This window comes from Styela clava, chromosome 7 (assembly GCF_964204865.1).
Source record: "Styela clava chromosome 7, kaStyClav1.hap1.2, whole genome shotgun sequence".
Lineage (NCBI taxonomy): Eukaryota > Metazoa > Chordata > Ascidiacea > Stolidobranchia > Styelidae > Styela > Styela clava.
The window spans coordinates 1,891,004-1,911,460 of NC_135256.1; the positions used below are offsets into that span (position 1 = coordinate 1,891,004).

The 20,457-nt window shown below is 35.1% G+C and overlaps 1 protein-coding gene across 1 annotated transcript in view; it reads left to right on the forward strand.

The window, feature by feature from the left end:
* The window catches only part of LOC120328270 (attractin-like protein 1), a 33,659-nt gene extending 18,312 nt beyond the window's left edge, over nt 1-15,347 (forward strand). The window contains exons 18-29 of the mRNA XM_078114144.1: nt 578-745; nt 1,337-1,474; nt 2,155-2,248; nt 3,248-3,300; nt 4,127-4,212; nt 5,004-5,097; nt 5,661-5,818; nt 6,962-7,017; nt 9,394-9,472; nt 9,847-9,927; nt 10,820-10,899; nt 12,751-15,347. Of these exons, the coding sequence (XP_077970270.1) occupies nt 578-745; nt 1,337-1,474; nt 2,155-2,248; nt 3,248-3,300; nt 4,127-4,212; nt 5,004-5,097; nt 5,661-5,818; nt 6,962-7,017; nt 9,394-9,472; nt 9,847-9,927; nt 10,820-10,899; nt 12,751-12,955 (1,292 nt within the window). The 3' untranslated portion in view covers nt 12,956-15,347. The remainder of the gene's footprint in view (nt 1-577; nt 746-1,336; nt 1,475-2,154; nt 2,249-3,247; nt 3,301-4,126; nt 4,213-5,003; nt 5,098-5,660; nt 5,819-6,961; nt 7,018-9,393; nt 9,473-9,846; nt 9,928-10,819; nt 10,900-12,750) is intronic.
* Nucleotides 15,348-20,457: the final 5,110 nt, after the last annotated feature.

Sequence of the window (20,457 nt, forward strand, 5' to 3'; positions counted from 1 at the left end):
ACATGAACCGTTTGCTGTGTTTTTGATTTCCAAAGCTTAGTACAAATTGTCATACATTACAGTTTACCATACAATCGCAGAAAAATAATTTGTCAACGATAGAGATTTTCCCCAGAATTCTGAAATGCTACCAGTATTTTGAGGATGAAATAATAAAAATAACAAATAGCGAAAAATAACAAATTATGACCAGAATACCAGCATTTCTGAATTCAAACACTCCTGTTCAGTATTTGATCTTGTAGCAGCTAGCAATTGTGATTCTGCAGGTATTAGATGGGATTCATATTTATATATACATGCAAATGCAATGGAGAAGAAGTAGATAAATTTGCTTTCTGTATGGTCAACTTATTTTTAGTTAAATTTCATGGTAAGGTATGAAATAGATACCCATAGATTTCTTTTCTAGGTAGTTTTATATATTTGTAGCTCTTTTGAATGTTTCTTATTGTATTTGTTGTGTAAGAATGGAGTAGTTGGAATATGTTTGCTTCTACTGATCATTTTTAATGCTTAACCTTGGGAAGAGAGTAAAAAAATCATTTTAGTTTCAAATGACAACCTCATTTTTCAGATCCATGCTCTGCTTTTAATAATTGTGATGATTGCCATGAAAACAAAGCATGCGGTTGGTGCGCTACGGATAAAGACACCGGAGTTGGGACATGCATGAGTGGTTCTCTCTATGCTCCACTGAACAATGTCACTTGCAATGGAAATTGGTTTTACTTGGACTGCCCAGGTAGGACTATGTAAAGTGCTTAGATTGGTGCTACCTTTTATCAACCCATAACTAGTTTTATTTTATTCAGTTTAGGTTAAGTTAGATTATGCCCTTGCCCCAACTTTCTATGTTTATCTCACTTGAGATGATTGGTTTAGAAAGTTAATAAAACGGTTATTAGCACAATATGCCAAACATTAATCTGCTTTTATTCATGTATTCACAATCCTTCACAGTTTATGAGAGCGATTGGCCAACATTGCTTTTTTCTAGTTATTGCTTTTTTCTAGTTATGCATTTACTTACTCTGAATAAAAGCACCACTTGGTCGCAGTTACATAAATGGGCACAAAATTCCTGATAGATATTTTCCGTATAACTTATTACAATTTAGATTATTGTCAATGAAATGCTGATATTTTGTTTGTTCATACATTTTCGTTCACCCGAGAGTAAATTGAGGAATCTCCACAATGCATTTCTGTAACGCTTTGTCTGACCTAGGTTAGTCTTCTTCAGACAAGCATATTGCAACTATCACAAGAAAAGCGATAATTTGTACATAAAGTATTATATACAATTACTCAATACACTTTTAAATTGTCACAGATTGTCAATGCAATGGCCACAGTACTTGTGAGAATGAAACAGTTTGTGCAAACTGTACAGATAATACAGATGGTGAAACATGTGAAGATTGTGATGCTTTGTTTTATGGAAACCCAACTAATGGGAAAAACTGTACAGGTAACATGAACACTAGAGCAGGAGTTCTCAAACTTTTTTAACACAAAAAAAATAAATAAATTTTTGTTTGAACCCCCTTGTCGATGGACAAAAAAATAATTAAACAGTACAAAATGCATTTACATCATGATGACGTTAAATGAATAGAGATTTGAACTTTTATGCCAGATCCCAAATTAACGGACTAAAATGGATGAAACCAAGCGTCTAACAAAAATATCAGTTATCTGTGATCTGGGATTTATCCTGGAGAGATAAAAACTGATAAGGCGGTAAACCATGGCTCGCCATCCGGCTGATTGCCAGTCCATGTCAGGTATTGAATTAGCTAGCCATTTATTTGTGTTCATATGCATAGACTTGATAGTGAAGGAAGCCCTAACCAACATTCCCTGTAAGAGCTTGCTTAGTTGCGCGGAATAGAAGGTCATGTGAGCTCCAAAAAAATAGGTCTGTGCGGAAAAATAGAAAAGAACACAACATTTTAAATGAACACGAATATTTATGCAGTGCGCGGCAAAACGAAACTACTGCGCTGGGATTCTCGGCCAGCTGCGCAGCTTAGAGGGAATGTTGGCTGTAACCGACCAACAATTACATGATTTACTTCACAATGGTGAGCATTCCAGCTATGCTCTTGTATATCTTCGGTATATAAAAAAAAAATGTTTTCCGTTTAGCTTGTGAATGCAATGGGCACGCAGATGACTGTGACAAAAACGATGGAACCTGTTTCTGCAGAACCTATGGAATCACAGGGGATCAATGCCAAAGGTGAGTGCCAGATTGTCAAAGATTTTATTTAGTATTTATCCAAAGTTGACATAGACACCTGAAGGCTCAATCATATGCAAATTAAATATTTTTTGCATGTTCCGGGTCACTTCTATATAAATATGGTATCATATGAAACCAGTACTGAATTTAGGGAGGTTGTTAATGCTATTTGGAATTGTTTGATTTCCAAAATAGCCGCTGTAACATAAGTCACACATTTTCATAAATTTTTTTATGATCTTTGTTATAACAGTAGAGCAGAGAAGATGTATGAGATGCTAATTCATATTCATTGTACTTTAGTGCTATAGATTTACCAAATAAAAGGTAATTTCGCAGTAAAAGCAGCCGAATATAGTCTTGGTACAGGGATACCAAAAAACTTGGTCCAGATCGAATTAGGAGTTGAAACTTTTGCAACAAACCGTTGCACTGGTCGATCTGTATTATAATGCAAGGATGCTGTAGCATGACTTTTTAATCACTTGGAAAAATCATAAACTGCCTGAGTGCTGATACCCTAATTCGAATGAAATTATTCGAATGCACTATCTGCCAGTGAGACTTAACTCAGTGATTGATGCTCCCGTAGTGTGTGTACCAGGTTGAGGTTAGGCCATAATTTCATTCCGATTTTCCATATTTTTAGTTCGATTATGAGTGCGGGTACTGTCTGTGGTAGCCAAGTGAATATCCCCACTGCCCATAGGATTCAGTCCCATTTCACAACTTGACATAAAGTAGACGAACAAAATTAGTTACTCCATATTGGTACGCACACTTCTGAAGCGCCCAGCGATTTACCCGAATTCGGACTCCAAGGACCTGAGACTCGACTTGAGCAGCTTCTATTGAAGACTGCTGATATCATAAACATGGTCATAAAAAAGTTCATTTGATGCTGCACTCATCGCCGCCTGTATCAAATAAATTCTACATATATTTTTACATTGTATGTACTTTCTGTTTCGAGATAAAAAGTATTTTTAATTTTAGATGCCGATATGTAGACCATGTCACCGGTGATCCATTCAATGGAACCTGTTATTGTAAGTGCAGTAGCTTTATGTAGATTATCTGTATGAACATTTTCTTGGACATATTCTGAAAGCCCGGGAATAAAATTTATAGCATATTATATGCAAGTGCAGTCAAATCGAAAATTTGCCATTTTTATGGTCGCTGTGGAATCATATTTAAAAAAAAACCAAAAGTCAAGGAATAAATTTAAAAAGGCCATTAATTTTGTTATTTCTTAGTAGAAGTCTCAGAATTAGGAATGAGTCTAAAAAATTTTCAATCTACGTTACTTGTCTGCAGCTCAATCTCAAATTTTTAAATAAAAATGTTCCAAATAATTCCTGAATTAAAAAATATTATGAATTTAATGAATTTTTAACATATTCGATTCATTTTGTCTTCCCCTTATTATACTGTATATTGTTAACGTGTTTTGTAACATGTCGCAAATTTGTAAATTGTATTTTAGTGTTTTTTATTGTTCAGTTTATTCCCAAATACTCTCTGCCAACTGCAATAATGCTAAAGGACAGTATTTAATTTGGAATAGAATAGGAATAGGATTTAATTTACATATTTATCCCGGGAGAGTGGGAAGCCGATTTAATAGCTTAATCATATGGCGAACCACGCCTCTCGTCCGGTAACCAGTCCCAAGTCGAGTATGGGATACGTTAGCCAATCGTTTGTTTTAGATGCTTGGGTGTGCTTGATGGTGGAGAAAGTCGTAACAGACCAGAGGTTATGTGAACCACCCTACATAATGAAACACTCTGGCAAATGACCACAACTTATCACTGTCGTACTTTTTTTATTATAACAACCAACTTTAGATATTTCTCTTCATTTTTGCAGACAGCATCGAGCCCCAGTACAAATATCAGTTCAAGTTCGAATCGACTTATTGGACTCAGATGAATTTTGATACCTGCCCTCGCACTGTAAGTATAGTTGGTCTGATCATATCGCCTACCGTATTTTACGAAACAGGCGCACTGTGTTAAAAGGCGTACGCCATGCGCTATCAGTAAATTGTCTATTTGGAGGTATTGTTCATACATAAGGCACTCAGGAACATAGAACATAACTGTTACCAATACTGGTTTCAAATGTAAGCAATAGACCATAAAGCACTGCCAGAGTCATACATCAGGTGCACCAGCTCATAGGGCACCTGATCGATTTTTGATACATGATTTTGATACATAACGATCATTCGTATGATTCAAATGTGCGTATCTTTAGCAGAGTTGGCTGAAACCTAACAATCCAAACCATATAAGCGGTTCATTAAGTCATAGTCAAGTTTATTTTTTCCATCCAGTAAAAAATAACATGCAAAGTTTAAAGAAATAATGTTGAATACAAATTTAACTGGGGATGGGAAGCTGTGGGATCCAAAGCTTGTTATCTATCAGCCTAATGATGAACCAATTCTCAAAGGTCTTTAATTACTTTTATTTTAGGTTTTCAAATTTCATCTTCATTCCGAAAATCCTACCAAAAAAAGTAGTTCCGTTAGTATCAGTTTATGTTCTGAGTAAAAGTGCCTCATAAGAATGAGTGGTGCACTGGTGTCATCCTGACAATGAGCAAATTCTTCAAGGCTTCTAACAACTCATATTTTATTTTTAAATTTCGTTTTAGTCCTTCTAAAAATATAAGTTCCCTACGTATCAGTGGTTTCTTGCCAAGAGTATTAGCAATTCATGAGAAAATTTATATTTTAAAGAGATCAGACCTCCTGATGTCAGTTGTGAGTGAGTACATTGGCAACACTGATGAGAAGAGGAGATTCAATATGGTTGTCACTTATAACTACTCAAGTGAGTGCTTTTTGAGTTATTGATGAGCTGGTAGTACTCAACGAACGGTATCTCTCTCGCATTGCAGGACCGGCCTTTATCAATGACTCAAAACTCTTGAAAACCCATGCACACGTCTTCAACAGTAGCCGCTAGCTATTAAAGTATAACTCGGCAATTACAAATTTCAAAATCACCCTCCCTACCTCTATCTTCAAAATTTCCTGTCTATGCCCTGATAGCCAGTGCTCTCGTAGCATGTGAACCAAGATGGCGGACACCGGAACGTAGTATGTGTACCAGGTTAGGGTAAGGCCATAATTTTATTCCAATTCTCCTTATTCTAGTTCTATTCAGGACTAGCCAAGTGACTCCCGTGGTATTTGTAACTGAAATTATGACCTAACCATAACCTGATACACATACTACATTCCGGTGTCCGCCATCTTGGTTCACAAACTTCAAGAGTACCGATTTTTCAAGGCCTGAACTCAATTTGCTTCAAACTTGTTGTTTACGAAATGACTATGGTGAAATGTTACTGTTTTGTTCTATTTTTATGGATTTCCAATTTATATTCACAGCATCCCAAGATGGAAATGATACTGAAGTTTTCTTGGCAGAATACACAAACCGAACAACAGTGCAAATATTTTTCAGTCAATCCCAGTTTGCATTTGGAAAGAATCCTTTGAAATGTATCAGAGTTTATCTGGAATTTACAACTCCTTTCCATTTCTATGTAAGTAATTTTATTTTATTTCTGAGAGAATCCATGAGTATATTTTTTATTCTATCCAGCATAACTGTGTTTCATTTTGCAGACTCAGTTTGTTCTATTTATCAATTGAAATGTGACATGTATTAGGCTCTTTGACGTAGTAATTTGACATTAGTGTCCATGTATTTGAGCATTGTTTTCTTGTTACTGCTTCTTCTATTTATACATTTAAACAACTTTGTTTAAAGCGAGGTTCCCAGCCCTTGACTAAAAGTAGAAAGAGGCTTGTTATGATATCTTGCAAAGCACTGGCTCGGCGATGTGCCATCCAATTACCCTGCGATCTGATTACCCTGCATGGGTCGAACGTTTAAAACCCATGCATAGATAGTTATGTGCGAGAGAATTGCTAGACTCCTCTCCATTGTAGGGTGGTTCAAATCAAATAGCAGTCAATTACGGCTTCCTCAAACATCAAGTTCATGCATCTGAAACAAATAACAAACTAATCCCATACCTGACATGGACTGGTGGCCGAATGAGAGGCAGCGGTCCGCCATATGGTTGAACCGTATTATTGACCTCTACCCCAAGATAAATATGTAAATCCCATTTTAGTGTAAATCAAACATAAGCAAAATAAAAAAAACCAACTGCTTTCATTTTCTAACGCAAAGTGAATCGTTTTACTGTATCGTTGTTGTTAGGGTGCCATACAAATTGGCAGTCACTACTAGGGCTGGGCATTTCGAATCGAGTATTCGAATCGGTTCAGAGCAAAATTTCGAATCGCCGCCATCTTGTTTTTTTTCTTTCCATCGATGATCGAGGTAAACTTCTCAATTATTTTTATTGAAGCCACATTTTTTCAACGCAAATCTGACATAAGACTCATTCTGTAGTGAGTTATTGATGAAAATGCATATTTTATTGTGTGTAAACGCTCAGCAATCTGTCTGATTGATGTATTTTACATTTCCAGTAATTCAGTTGTCCGTAGGACCCAATACAATAGAAAAGTTACATACCATCAAATATCTCTTAAGTATTCGAGTTTCGATTCTGAAATCATCAGGTATTCGAAAATGCCCAGCCCTAGTCACCACCCTAATCCAATTCAGATTTTCCTTTTTACATTTGAATAATAACAATCTATGTATTCAGATATCCTTGGTGCAAACTTACACCAATATTGGACTTTTACTCGCTGTATTTTTTACGTAAGTCTTTGTGGATGACAATGTAATTGTGAGGCAATAATTCAAGCAATAATATATAATTATGAAATCATTAATTGACAATTTGCTTAATTTTTCATTTTAATTCAACAATGAAGTCTAGTTCAAATAAGGCTCTACCAAGGAGCCTTCAACAAGAAAAGCCCTACTAATTAAAAACTAAATTTAAAGGACTCTAAAGCAGCAAAATAGATTTGTGTTTCGGTGCAATTTTGCCAATGTTTCGTTAGAACTCCTTGGTTTAAATATTCATAGGAAAAAACTCGTTCCAGTGATTACCGCTCAAAATCTTGTAGGGGGATAATTCAGAGAGTCTAGTTCTGTTTATTGATATTCCAGATCGTTTATTGATATTCAATGGCGTATATAAGTGAATCGTGCCCGTGGCAATGTTCAAAAATGCGTCTCTTGATCGTTGACTGACAATTTTTGAAGACTGTTGTTGAATTGAGATACTTGTTAGATTTTATTTAATTCGAAATAAGAGTTTCAAATATTTTCGATTTGAAATTATTTTATTGAAACATTTTTTTGCCGCCTAATCTAAACCACCATGGCTGTCATAACCTAGATTCGCCACTGGTCATATTTTCAAGCTCTGTTAAGTCTGGAATCAAAATTGGATATATTCATTGGTATCAGAATTTTTTTTTCCAACTGGGCTAATTTCTAAAGGGCTTGGAGTTGGGAGCAGTGGCATATCAATTTGAAATGGCGCTCATGGCAAAGTTTGGAAATCCCCCCCCCCCCCTCCTCATAGTTGGCTGACAATTCATAATGACTGTAATTGAAATGAGATACCATAATTATGTTAATTGAGTACTGTTTTTGCATCCCTGTTGGAAAGGCTCCCATTGCATGAGCCATGGCTGCCATACCCCAGATACACTACGAGTTGGTGAACATTTTCTTAGATGGCTTATTACTGAGATGATTGTGCACAAGAGGACTGTTAGTCCAAATGTCCTAATCAATAAACGAGAATATCGGTCAGAGGCCGAAGACTTATCGATCGAAAGTTAGGGGATCCCCCAAAACAGCGCTCTTACTCCATAGTGACACCTTGTGTCCCATCACTAATTAATTAATAACTCGCTAATTATGGGACATAATTCATCCAAAATCGATAGGCTTCTGGTACGACATATGATGAATGCACATGCAAAATCTGGAGCAGATTCAATCTCGCTTTCGTGAGATATAGCGTGCATCTAACAGACAGACAAATACCTATTAACATACTTACCGATTAAAAAGTAAAGTAACCCTACTTGATTTGATCATGCAATTGGACAAGGGGTCATGATTTGTTATATTAGTTAGCCATCTCAATAGCCATCTTAAGTATAAGTTTATTTTGACTCCATAATCAGCAGTAGAGGATAAAATAATAGATAAAGACCAAAAAAAAATACCCGATTATAGGATCGGGAGAGCAAATAAAACCTCAAGTGAGGTTTGAAGCAGACAGATTGTAGATGGAAAGGTATTGATAAAAGAAGTAGTACGTGTTCGCTCATCTTATGAGATTACCTCCCCTCTGAGGTAAATATAAAAATTCTATTCTTAAATTGAGCTACCTTTTTAAAAAGGGATAAGTATACATTTCAATTCTCCAACTCACCCCCATTATAGTGAAGTTACACTGGAAACAAGACAGGGTGAGATAATATGCTTCATCAGATTGTACAATTTTTTGCTTCATTATTCATGTAATGATAATTTGCCTGTTGACACCACAATCAATGTTAAATATTAATTCCATCATAATTATATTCAATTACATTTTTCAATTCTCATTAAAATTTCGAAATTTACAAACAGTAACTTGAGCTTAGAAATCGAAGGGGATACCACTGCTGTTCTCTTTATAACATACCTAATTTATCAACCAATAAGACTTGTTCAATGTATGCATCAAAATACATGCATTTGGAAAATTTACTAGCTACCTATGCTGATACCCACCCTGGACTGGTATTCATACAAGACGTTGAAATGCAGTCTTCTTTGTCAGGGGTGTGCAAACTACGGCCCGTGTGCCAAATGTGGCCCGCAAGGTAGAATTGTGTATCCCGCAGAGAAGTGCCAATTTTGAATCGTGTGTCCGCAAGATGTGTTTGTAGTTTAATTAATCTGGTACATGCAAGCACTTTTTTTAGAAATTTATGCCCCGTAACTCACCATTTCTGCAAGGACTCCTAAGATCACTAGCAAAAACAAACAATTTTTTTGTGGTTGCAACTACTAGAAAGGCTATCTTAAATAAAAGTGCATCCGCGGCTTCACCAAGTTACTTGTATACCCGTGTTCTATGTCATCAGTATAAAATATAAATTAATCTTTTTTTTTCCCCAGATGTTTCATCATACTTCTTGTACTTGCAATTGTTGTTTGGAAAGTCAACTCAATATGGCTGAGATGCCAAATGAGAAGAGTGAGTTGAGAATTCTACATTTCATTATGTCTGCCCATTCAACACAGTGGTTTTCAGCTAGGGTCCTTCGATATGCATGATCTGTGATGCCAACACTGTAAAGTCTAGTGTTTAGAGGTCCCTTTATGTATTTCACCTTAATCCACATATAGTTGCTATTTTTCTCATTGATCAAGTCAGCTAGTGACCTTTGTCCACCATGTTTGCAATGAATCTGAATGTTGAAGCTTACTCTAACCAATATCCCAACTATACTATAACTATTATTCTATTTATCCTTTCACATAAGCTCTCTATTATTAAGTTTTCGATAAATTCAAAAACTTCTATAAACCTTGCAATAACCTGTTTAAAATTGATAAATTTTGTTTTAGATTAGAGAGGTAGAACTCCGGGAAATGGCAGCCAGACCATTTGCTTGTATTGACTTTGAGTACCAGCATACGGCTTCAAAGGTAAATTTCTATCAGTGTTATCAAAGATTACATTTCTGCAGAAATACAGAAAGACATAAAATATTCATTTTTATTTGGTACTCCGGAAGTATGCGCACCAAGATGGTGCACACCGAAACGTCGTATGTGTACCAGGTTAGGGTTAGGCCATAAATTTTAGGTACTAAATAGAACTAAAATAGGGACAATTGAAATTAAATTATGGCCTAACCCTAACTGGTGTCTGCCATGTTGGTGCACACACTTTGGAGTGATCTTTGCTAAAGAATCCCTATTGTGGGCCAGATTTAGTGTTTTTATAAAATACAATAATACATTTCTCCCTTGTTTTTGTGCTGGTGTGTCTGTATGATGCAAGGGTGCCACAGCAAGAGTTCCATATTTAAAGGTGCTGTAGGGGGTTCTCATACTCTCGAGATAATCTCTCGAATAGAATATATATTTATTTCCTCATTGCATTGCATTTCAAAAAATTCCATTTGGATATTTTTAACGTCGTTGAACCCTTTGTTTGCGCTTAGCATCATATTTTCTGCATTTGGGTCCATTTGTCTATTTATAATTAAAATAGTAATTATAAATTATTGTGATTGTGGATTATATACTTGTTAGGTTATAATATAATTTAGTCTACTTCTGCAACGTAAAGAATATAATCGTCAAAACAGCTGTTTTGTTACTATAATCCAGTGAAGCGTCGCGGACCGGAATATATTGCCGCATCCGGCCTGCGGGCCGTAGGTTGCCGACCCCTGCTGTAGACTCAATGACGAAGCAATTCCTGGTGAAAACAATCTGATAATTTAAACCAGTGGTGCCCAACGGGGCCCATGCCCCCAACAGAACAGTTGGAAGGGGTTCACAGCTATTATGCAGAGCTCTTGCTTTCCAGGAAATTCAAGCCTTCAGTGAAGAAATAGGGGAAGATGAAAGATGCGCCGTTGGAACAACACTGTTATCAATGCCATTTGGGTAGGTTGATTGAAATAAGTTATAAAGTGAGTGCAGACGGTATCTTGATGATCAGAACATTAGGCGTGGGTGTAAAATTATGGATGTTTCATTTGTGTAAGTCACAAAATTACTGAGTGAATGCTGGTCTAACTTTGTGTAAATCCCAATGCAGGCAATCAATGGTAGTTGGTACCAACCAGGCATTCCTGCTTGGTTCCAGATTCATCCCATATTTAAGAAAATACAACAAATTTCGATTTCCTATGGTGATTTTCTTTATGAGGACCTTATTTTTTTGATCTGCAGTCAGCTATTCTAAAACAATTGTGGAATCATTTTGAATCAAAATACTTCTCCACTGGTTCTCAACTAGTGGGCCATAGAGACATTTTCAAGTGGGCCACAAGGCTATTAAAAATTACTATGGTTAATGAAAAGTTAAGTTTCATTTGTGTCATTACAGTAGTATTGTAGTAGCAATGAATGATGCTGCTGCTTTTCATTCTAATTCTTAAAGTGAAAGTATTTATTTTTGCAAAAATGCAATTTTACAGGCTTTATATCATTTTTTGGCGGTCTTACAATGCACTTAGGGACATCATTCCACAAGCTTTATATCGGTTTTTGACGGATTTACAATGTTTTTGCACTTAGGGACATCATTCCACAAGCTTTAAATCGGTTTTTGGCAATTTTACAATGTTCCTTCACTTAGGGACACCATTCCACAGTCCCTATAAAGGTTTTTGACGGTTTTGCAATGTTCTTGCATTTAGGGACACCATTCCACAGGCCCTTTCTTGTAGTTTTTCCCTTGCATGAGAAAGTTAGTGGGCTACAAAACTTTTATGCAACGAAAGTGGGCCATGAAAGAAAAAAGGGTTCAGAACCACTATCTAGTCCAGGGTGGTCCATGGTTGTCAGCCTCGTGGGCCACAAAATTATTTTTGCATTGTTCGCGGGCCACAATAGTGCCAAGAATAGGTAAACTGTGCAATACAAAAAAAAACTTTTACTTTGCAAATACATTTATCAGTAAATGTCATTTATCAATTTAAAACATGCAGAAACCACCAAAAAAACTTACTAAAACCTGCAAACGTCTTCTTATATCTACATTATGTGTAAGATTTCAAACTCTTCATGACAGAAAAAATGCCATAACACTAGTCAATTCAGTGACGTTAGTGATGTAACAGTATGTCAAAAGATTTTTTTCTGGTTGATTTTTTGACGAAATGACATCAAATGCGATTTTTTGATTACACTCCGAATCTGACGCGGTTGGACCACCCTGATCTAGTCCTTTTAAAAATAGTAGCTCCGACATATCTTTAGATATCAGTGGCTGCTCCAACAGAGTCTTGTTTGAGGCGAAAGATGTGATAAGCGCCGTACAAAATAAAAGAAGTGAAAAGCTTTAAATATTGATGTATCGGACCTCCTGAAGTATGCGCACCTAGATGGCGCACAACCTAAACTCAGCTTGTGTATCAGGATGTGCGACATCTTGGTGCGCATACTTCAGGAGTACGATGATACTGTTAGTGCCATTCGTGTGAGCCAATAAATTACCAGGTGCCAAGTGATCCAATTCCATGTGAAGTGAAATGCGGGCAGTCAATAGCAGTGATGTGTAAGTTGTGGGAACAAAAGGCTTTGAGAAATGTAAAACCATGGATTTATTTGTAGTCCCATAATTAAACAAATGCAATGGATTTTGATTTCCCAAGGCGATCGTAATGGCATAAATATTCTGACTTCTTATATTCTATTATACGTCAAAGTCCCGCTTTGATATTCATCAAAAAATGGGGAAAATGCTGTGATAGCGTCGTATAAAATAAAAAATTGATTTTACATTTTTAGGTTTTCTTCAGAATGCGTACAACCATATATTGCTTTTGGGTCAGCATTATTCAGAAGCAAATCCAGCGGTAAATCGAAAAGTATGCGACGCCGGTCAGCGCGGCATCGACGAAGATCTAGTGCCAATTCTAATTCTACTGTCGGAATCGATAACCCTGTGCTTGACCTTCATACTGACATTGAACAAACGACCATGAATGCTTGAAAGGTCAAAGATCAATTTATATTTTTTTTCTGTATAATAAATCTGGCATGACCTCCTCATAAATATGTTACAGGGTGTTCACAAAGTCTTGTTTTGAATTGAATAAAAGGATTTGCATGTGCTTTATGCCACTAATTCTGGACATAAAAAGGTTGATTAAATAAAGTGAAAATCAAGGCAGTCCATCAATACCATATATAGTCTGTGGGCCCCTACAACTGTATTAAATGAAGCAAAAACCTAAATAAACACTGATTGAAAACAACAAACCTGGTTAAGATATATTGAGAACTGACTTCACATCAACATAGGGACCTCCTGAAGTATGCGCACCAAAATGGCGCACAACCTGAACTCAGGTTGTGTGCCAGGTTAGGGTTCAGGTTATGCGACATCTTGGTGCGCATACTTCAGGAGTACCCAAAATTGTAACAGGACTTTACGAACACCAATTATATTGTACAAATACGACTTGAATATGCATATTTTTTTAAATTATATTGTTTGATAAAATTGGTCGGTGTAATCATCAATGATAACAGATAACTGTCTCAATGCACTTATCAAAGGCCCTGTTTATATTACTCATATGATCTCTGGGGAGAAAGCATTTGAATGTTGATTCAGGTCATGTGACTCATTTTATAGTAATGAGCTGAGGGTATCACCACCAATATGCAGGTTTATCACTGAAACAGGGATATTTGTGTGACTCCAGGTTTTTTGGACTTTATGATAACCTGCATGGTACTTTTTTATGATTCACTTATTTTATTTTATTTTTATGCCAAGATCTAGGAATGATAAAAAAAAACAGTGTATGGCGGACGAGATTGTACACATTCACCCACCCATCACCCAGCAAAGTTATGTGCGACCACTGGGTTTCCAAGAGCTAAGTTTATACAAGAATGTGTGTACTCACTTAAAAGTAAAAAACACTCTAAGCAGAGTAACGACATAAAATAAAATTGGATTTCAGATACTGTGGCCAAGCTCTTTCCCACAGAATTCGAACTAGCAAACCCACACGAGTGATTAATTAGCAGTGTGATATCAAACATATTCTTTGATTCAAGATCTCATGAAATCCATTGAAATGACGAATCAATATCATATTAAATATTTCAGCTAGTGTACCAGCTCTTCGGCTCTTCATTATGTGTTCATACTTATCCATGTATAATATGTTTTATCATATAGGGCAGGGCTACTCAACTGGCGGACAGACCTTTCGACCATAAAATTTTGACTGCGCCTGCTTGTTTATTTTGGCAGCATAAGCATCGTTTTATAGTTTTAGATGATTTTGATACAATTTAAATACACAGCTATACAGTTTGTCGTACTGGTACCGATGTGCGATATTTGTGAGCCATTCATTGCTCTTGTATTAAATGTAATATTGCATCTGGCGTTTCGTTCATTTGATGAAATAAATTTTCTGTAATGTCCGGGCCCCAGTATTTTTGAAGTTTCGTAAATTGCCCTTTGTTGAAAATAGTTGAGTAGCCCTGATATAGGGTGTCCATGTCTTGAAATTTTGAACAATTACTGATTAAAAAAACAACAAACCTGGTTAAGATATACTGAGAACTGACTTCATAACAAAATTGCAATGGTAGAGGGATATTATGGACACCCTATATATATTTTATGCAGTGTTTTTAAATCATGCTTCCTAATTTTTCTTGGATGCATTACGTCAATTTGGATACTTCCCAATAAACTGTTTTCCAAGTGTTTTAACTGGTATATCATTCCCACCATCACTATTTTTCTGTTTCTCTGATAGGACAATTTTGTTTAATTATAAATATTAGATTTAGTTAGATGTGCCTTTGTTCTGTACTGGCTAGCAGTAATATGAAACATTTATTATATATTAGAATTCAAAGTCATCCTAGGTGAGCTTGCTTCAGCCCAGGGGGGAGGGGGGTTTTGAAACAGAGGGTCCGGGGGGAGTCCGTGGGTTTTCAAGAGTCTTGAGGGTCTAAAACAAACTTACAAACTTGTATGATACAAGTAAATGCTTTTTTTTTCATTTCAAAGGGAGAGGGTCACTACAACCCTCAACACCCCTGATTTGGCCAGTTTATTTCCCGTGGTGCAAGGTTGAGAGTATGGGCTTTAATTCTGTAATTTTTACTAGCCTGCATGGCAATCAATGTATTGACTAGTATTATTGCCCAAAATTATTTTAATATTTTCTTCCAGATTGTTATCTTTAAAGGCCAGTAGTGTAAGTGACGTGTAATCCATGAGCTTACAAAACTTGATTATGATGTCATTGTAAATAATAGTAGGTATATTATTACTCCATAATGATACCTTGTGTTGTTAATTATCACCTAATTACGGATGCAATGACTGTTAACTTTAATAAAAAGTATTTAAGTGTTAATGAGTGTATTTTTATTTTTGGAAGGGTGAAAATTTGTTTTATTATTCATGAGGTGACTCATAGATTAATTAATGTTAAAATTAATGGTATTCCCGAAGTATGTGAATCAAGATGGCGGACACCAGAACGTAGTATGTGTACCAACCAGGTTGGGGGGTTAGGCTATAATTTTAGGTACAAATCCTACGGAAGTCACTTGGCTAGTCCCCGAACTCGTAATAGAACTAAAATAGGGAAAAGTGGAATAAAATTATGGTTAGTGGTACACATACTACGATAAGCTGGTGTCCACCATCTTAGGAGGAGCACCAAATTAATTATATCCAAGATTTACTGTGAGACTCCATATGATAATAATTTTGACAAATAAAATATTCCTAAAATCAGGAATTTAAAATGTCGAATATATTCAATTTTAAAACAATTTTAATATTTACTTGATTTTTGACATTCCTAGAAGTATTGAAGCATGAAATTAGTATCGAGGAGGTAAAAAAAAACAAATGGTCAATTTTAGAAATTTTAAAAAAGATGAAATTACTTCCGAGAAATATTCAGTGAGATTAGTTGACTCTTATCAATGAGTAATTAATATGAGTATAATTTAAAAAATATTTACAATATTCTGCTATACAATAAAGGTAACAGTGGTGACACCCCTGGGAACGCTCTGATAGAACATAACAAATATAGTCAAAAGCGGTAAAATTAATTGCTAAAAACCATAACAGAAGAGAATCACAGGTATCAAAGCTTTTAAAACAGAAGGGCAAATGCTGAAATGTCAAAAAAAAATTATCTGAAAATATTATAATGAAATAGACGCTCTTTGGGCTGTTTTCCCATCATATTTTGAAGCAACGTTCGCTGAAGTATATCAATAAAAAGTTACTATAGTTTAAAAATATAAAATATGTTTTCTGCCTTTCTCGAAGCAGCTTTTTGAAGGTTTGGAGGTCCTATATATGCTGGTATCCCTACGCAAGCTTTATGAGTAGTAATAGTAACATTCATTATGATTGACACAAGGGCCCTTCACTCTGGTTAAACAAACACACGTAATAAGTACTTGCCAGATTCCACAGTAACTTGTTATATTAATAGCTTGTCATCCGTTGACGTCACAGGCCCTAAAGTAAACAAAACATGCTCTTGTTTATAAATAGAGTTCGTTTAGAAATCGGTTTCCGCTTTTATTTGGAACCTAATGTTGCTGTCGAAATTAAAACTTCAAAAGTATGAAGTATTTTAAATATCTCTCTGAATAAAGCCCTGAACAAGCACCTATTTGTGTGGAAATAGTTTAAATTTAGATTAACTCTGCCATAAGGGACCACAATGCTAGACGCCAAATTGATTTCACTTTTACAATAAAACTCCCCGTTCTTCTTAGTTTCATTGCTTGATAAGGTTATTTCACAGGGTGTTTTCACTTTGTTGTGAATGAATTGTTTGAACACAATGGGATTTGGAATTTACCAATCAAAATCACACTATGAATACCATTGGAATGATAAACAGGGGGCCATGAGTGCCAAAATGCCTCCGGAAAGGGGCCACAATATGAAAGGTTGGGAACCACTGCACTAGATTTACTAGAGAAACACACATAGCTGAAATTTGGGAAGTCGCTCAAAATTCAGTTGTGGTTTGGATATGAGATATAAATATATGGACAGTCTAACCTTGTAAAATATGATTATAGTGAAAAATGAGATCAATATAGTGAAAAAATAGTCAATTCTACTTTAAAACAGCCTCCTTGTCAAACACAATTACTTAATACCAACCAGGAACATTATTATTGATTACCAATTGTTTCCAATTACACAACACCGCCAAGGTTATTAATAGACATGACACGGCTAACACCTAACAATAGCATTCTTGTGATAATTGGTATCGTAGCTTGGTGATATAGAATTAGTAAAGGTAAGTGAATTAAACCACCAGTTGCCGTTACATGAAAATTCGAGACCAATCATCCATTACATGATTTATATTATTAAATATATCAACCATACACACAGGGAAAATTGAAATAAACAAGACCAACAGTGGATTTGTATGCACAATGCAGGAATCTTGTATCAAGAGTAAAAGGTACTCTTGGAGTATGTGAACCAAAATGGCGGACATCGGAATGTAGCATGTGTACCAGGTTAGGCCATAATTTCAGGTACAAATACCACGGGAGCCACTTGGCTAGTCCCCAAACTTGTAATAAAACTAAAATAAGGAATATTGGAATAAAATTATGCCCTAACCTGGTACACATACTACTTCCCATTCCCAGTGTCCGCTGTCTTGGTACGCATAGTTCAGGAGCACCGAGATAAATAGTGTGCAATGTGCATGCTGTCTCTTTCCTTGTCACAGTTGAAATATGCTTGTCTGTGGAAATCTGACTTAATCTTCACTCAGAGACAAAATTACAAAATGGAAAATATTATTGATTACCAATGTTGTTACAGAATTAAAGAATACAATTACAAAATACGGTCACAGGGTTATTAATAAACATGACCTAGCTAACAATAATGATAATTGATCTCGTGGCTTGGTAACATGTCATTAGTAATGGTGGGATGTGGATTGGTAAGTCAACTTGTATTGAGTGGAGTATGAACCATGTATGATTGCTAGGAGTCATTTTTATTTTGCTGAAACACTTGTGACTGCTGGATGTATCTGGCCATCTTGACATATTCAATGTTTTTTTTTTATCATTTTCTGTTGGATTTTTTTTTTTTGGTGCTACTAGTCAACTAAAATCCAACTCATAACGACAATAAGAATGCCAATTTTTTGCAAAACATTCGATGGGTCCACTCTGTGCCCAATAAAATAATCTTGAAAACCAATTTTATATGAAAATCAATCACCATCACAATATTCTCATAATTAATTAACATTTCATGTCAATAATAAAGTTCAAAGCATCATTTATAAAAACAATATTGACCTTTTTTAGGTTTGTGCGTTCAGACTTGTTATTAAATTCTGCCAGGCCACACATGATCGATGATTATTTTATATTGTTTTATGTCGGCCATGCTTGATTAACAAATTTTTTCGCAATTGATTCATATGATTTGTCTTCGGAAATGAAATATGATACATATAATTATGATGTCATCAATGTTTTTAATATTGATTATTATTAGATCATAATATATCAATTTTCAATTTGTTGTAATAAACTGTCAGAAAAGCTACGAATATAAATGTCAAAAACAAAATTATTCATCAAAGCAGACTGTAAAAATTAGATCATCAGAAATCCAATTATATGTTCAACCTATGAAACTTCTATTCTTAAAAGTGCCCAATTGTAAGCCTCAGTGTTTATCAATTTTAAATCAATCGCGTGCTAATAATAAAGAATCAGAAAAATGTTGTGTAAAAAGTTAATAAACATGGAAAGTGGGATCCAGAATATCAAAATTTTAAATATCACTCAAGCCACTGCTATATTCTTAAAAGCCATATTCTTACAAACATTTAATTTCGACTCTGAGTTGTTTCTTATAGTTTTTCTGTTTTACGAGTGCACATGGGACTCACAGAAAATTTCATTCATTCATCCCCTACAAAATAATACATAAATTGAATTTGTGATCTATTCCGGAAATAATGCGAAACAATAATAATGAAGAACCAAAATAGCAATTCTGAATTGTCTGTTGCCATCTTAGTAATGAGTAAATGGGTATTAGCATTGGTTGACAAACAAAGTGTTATCAAGGGGCACGACAATGCTACATTTTTACGAAAATGTATGTATATTTTGTGAGGTTCCACCACCCTGTGGCTGTCCTTGTAAAATTATATAAAAGTCGCAATAATCCATTGAATATTCCAAAATTAATCAGAAACAAAAAAATGGTGATAACCAAATTCGCATCATGTGTGCTGTAGTCATTTTATAAGGGATGAAAATGGCACCAGCGAACTGAAGCGTTTTGGGAATTAAAATTTGTCAACCAAACTACTCATCCCCTCCAGGCAGGACATACCAAGAATACATTTTAGGGTACTCCCGTAGTGTATGCACCAGGTTACAATTCGGGCTCGATTTTATTTCGGTTTTCCCTTTTTTAGTTCTTTTACGAGTTCAGTGTTAGCCAAGTGTATATACCCCCTGTCCATAGATTTCAGTCCCTTTACACAACTTGATATAAGGTTTTCAACAGTATATATGTGCAAAAATTGTATTCTCTGGTTTGATAAATTAATATAGGAACTTTCTCTCCAGACCTCAAGTTTATATTACAACCTCATATTTTGATATAATTTTGCGATTTTAATAATGTTAAATAATTCCTAGTTTTCTTTGTACGATAAAAAGAAAATGTCTGCTTCCAGGTTTCATGTTTCTGAAGACAAAATATGACATTTGATATCTTTCCTGTTTCCTTTGTCATGAAATAATATGGTTGGCCGAACATAACCCACATAAAATAACCAATTGATATGTTAGTTTAATAATGGCCAAGCTTAATCCGGGCATATTTCATTAACAAAGAAATGTTTTCAAAAAAAACAAGAATTCCAAATGAATTGGATTTTAATTACAGGTTAGATGCTTATCATGTTTGGTTCTGAGATAATATAATACATTTTTGATTACATAAGATGATCATTTTTGTCTTCATTGTGAGTGAATAATACATTTCTATTGCTGACGATTGTGTTGACATAATGACATATTGTGAGTACATAATGGGTCGGGTTTCATATCTGATAATAATAGAAAATATGAAAACACTGAGGCGAGAAAATTCATAATGGAACCTCTATATGTCCAACGTTGGCTAAAATGGAATAATACACTAAACGTTAACACATTTCAAAATAATATTTTTAATTGTAGAATATTTAATATATTCTAAAATAGGTCATATTCAACAGAGAAATTTGCCAAAAAACATCATATTAATTTGATTGAAATTGATACAGTAACTACATTGACAAATTATCAAGTGTTGAATGCTTATAAAACAAATTTATATCTTCCTGGTCTATAATTCTGGAATCGTGATATTTTAAACAGTTTCATATACTGCGATAGCCTACTGTAAGGCTCTCAAACTTT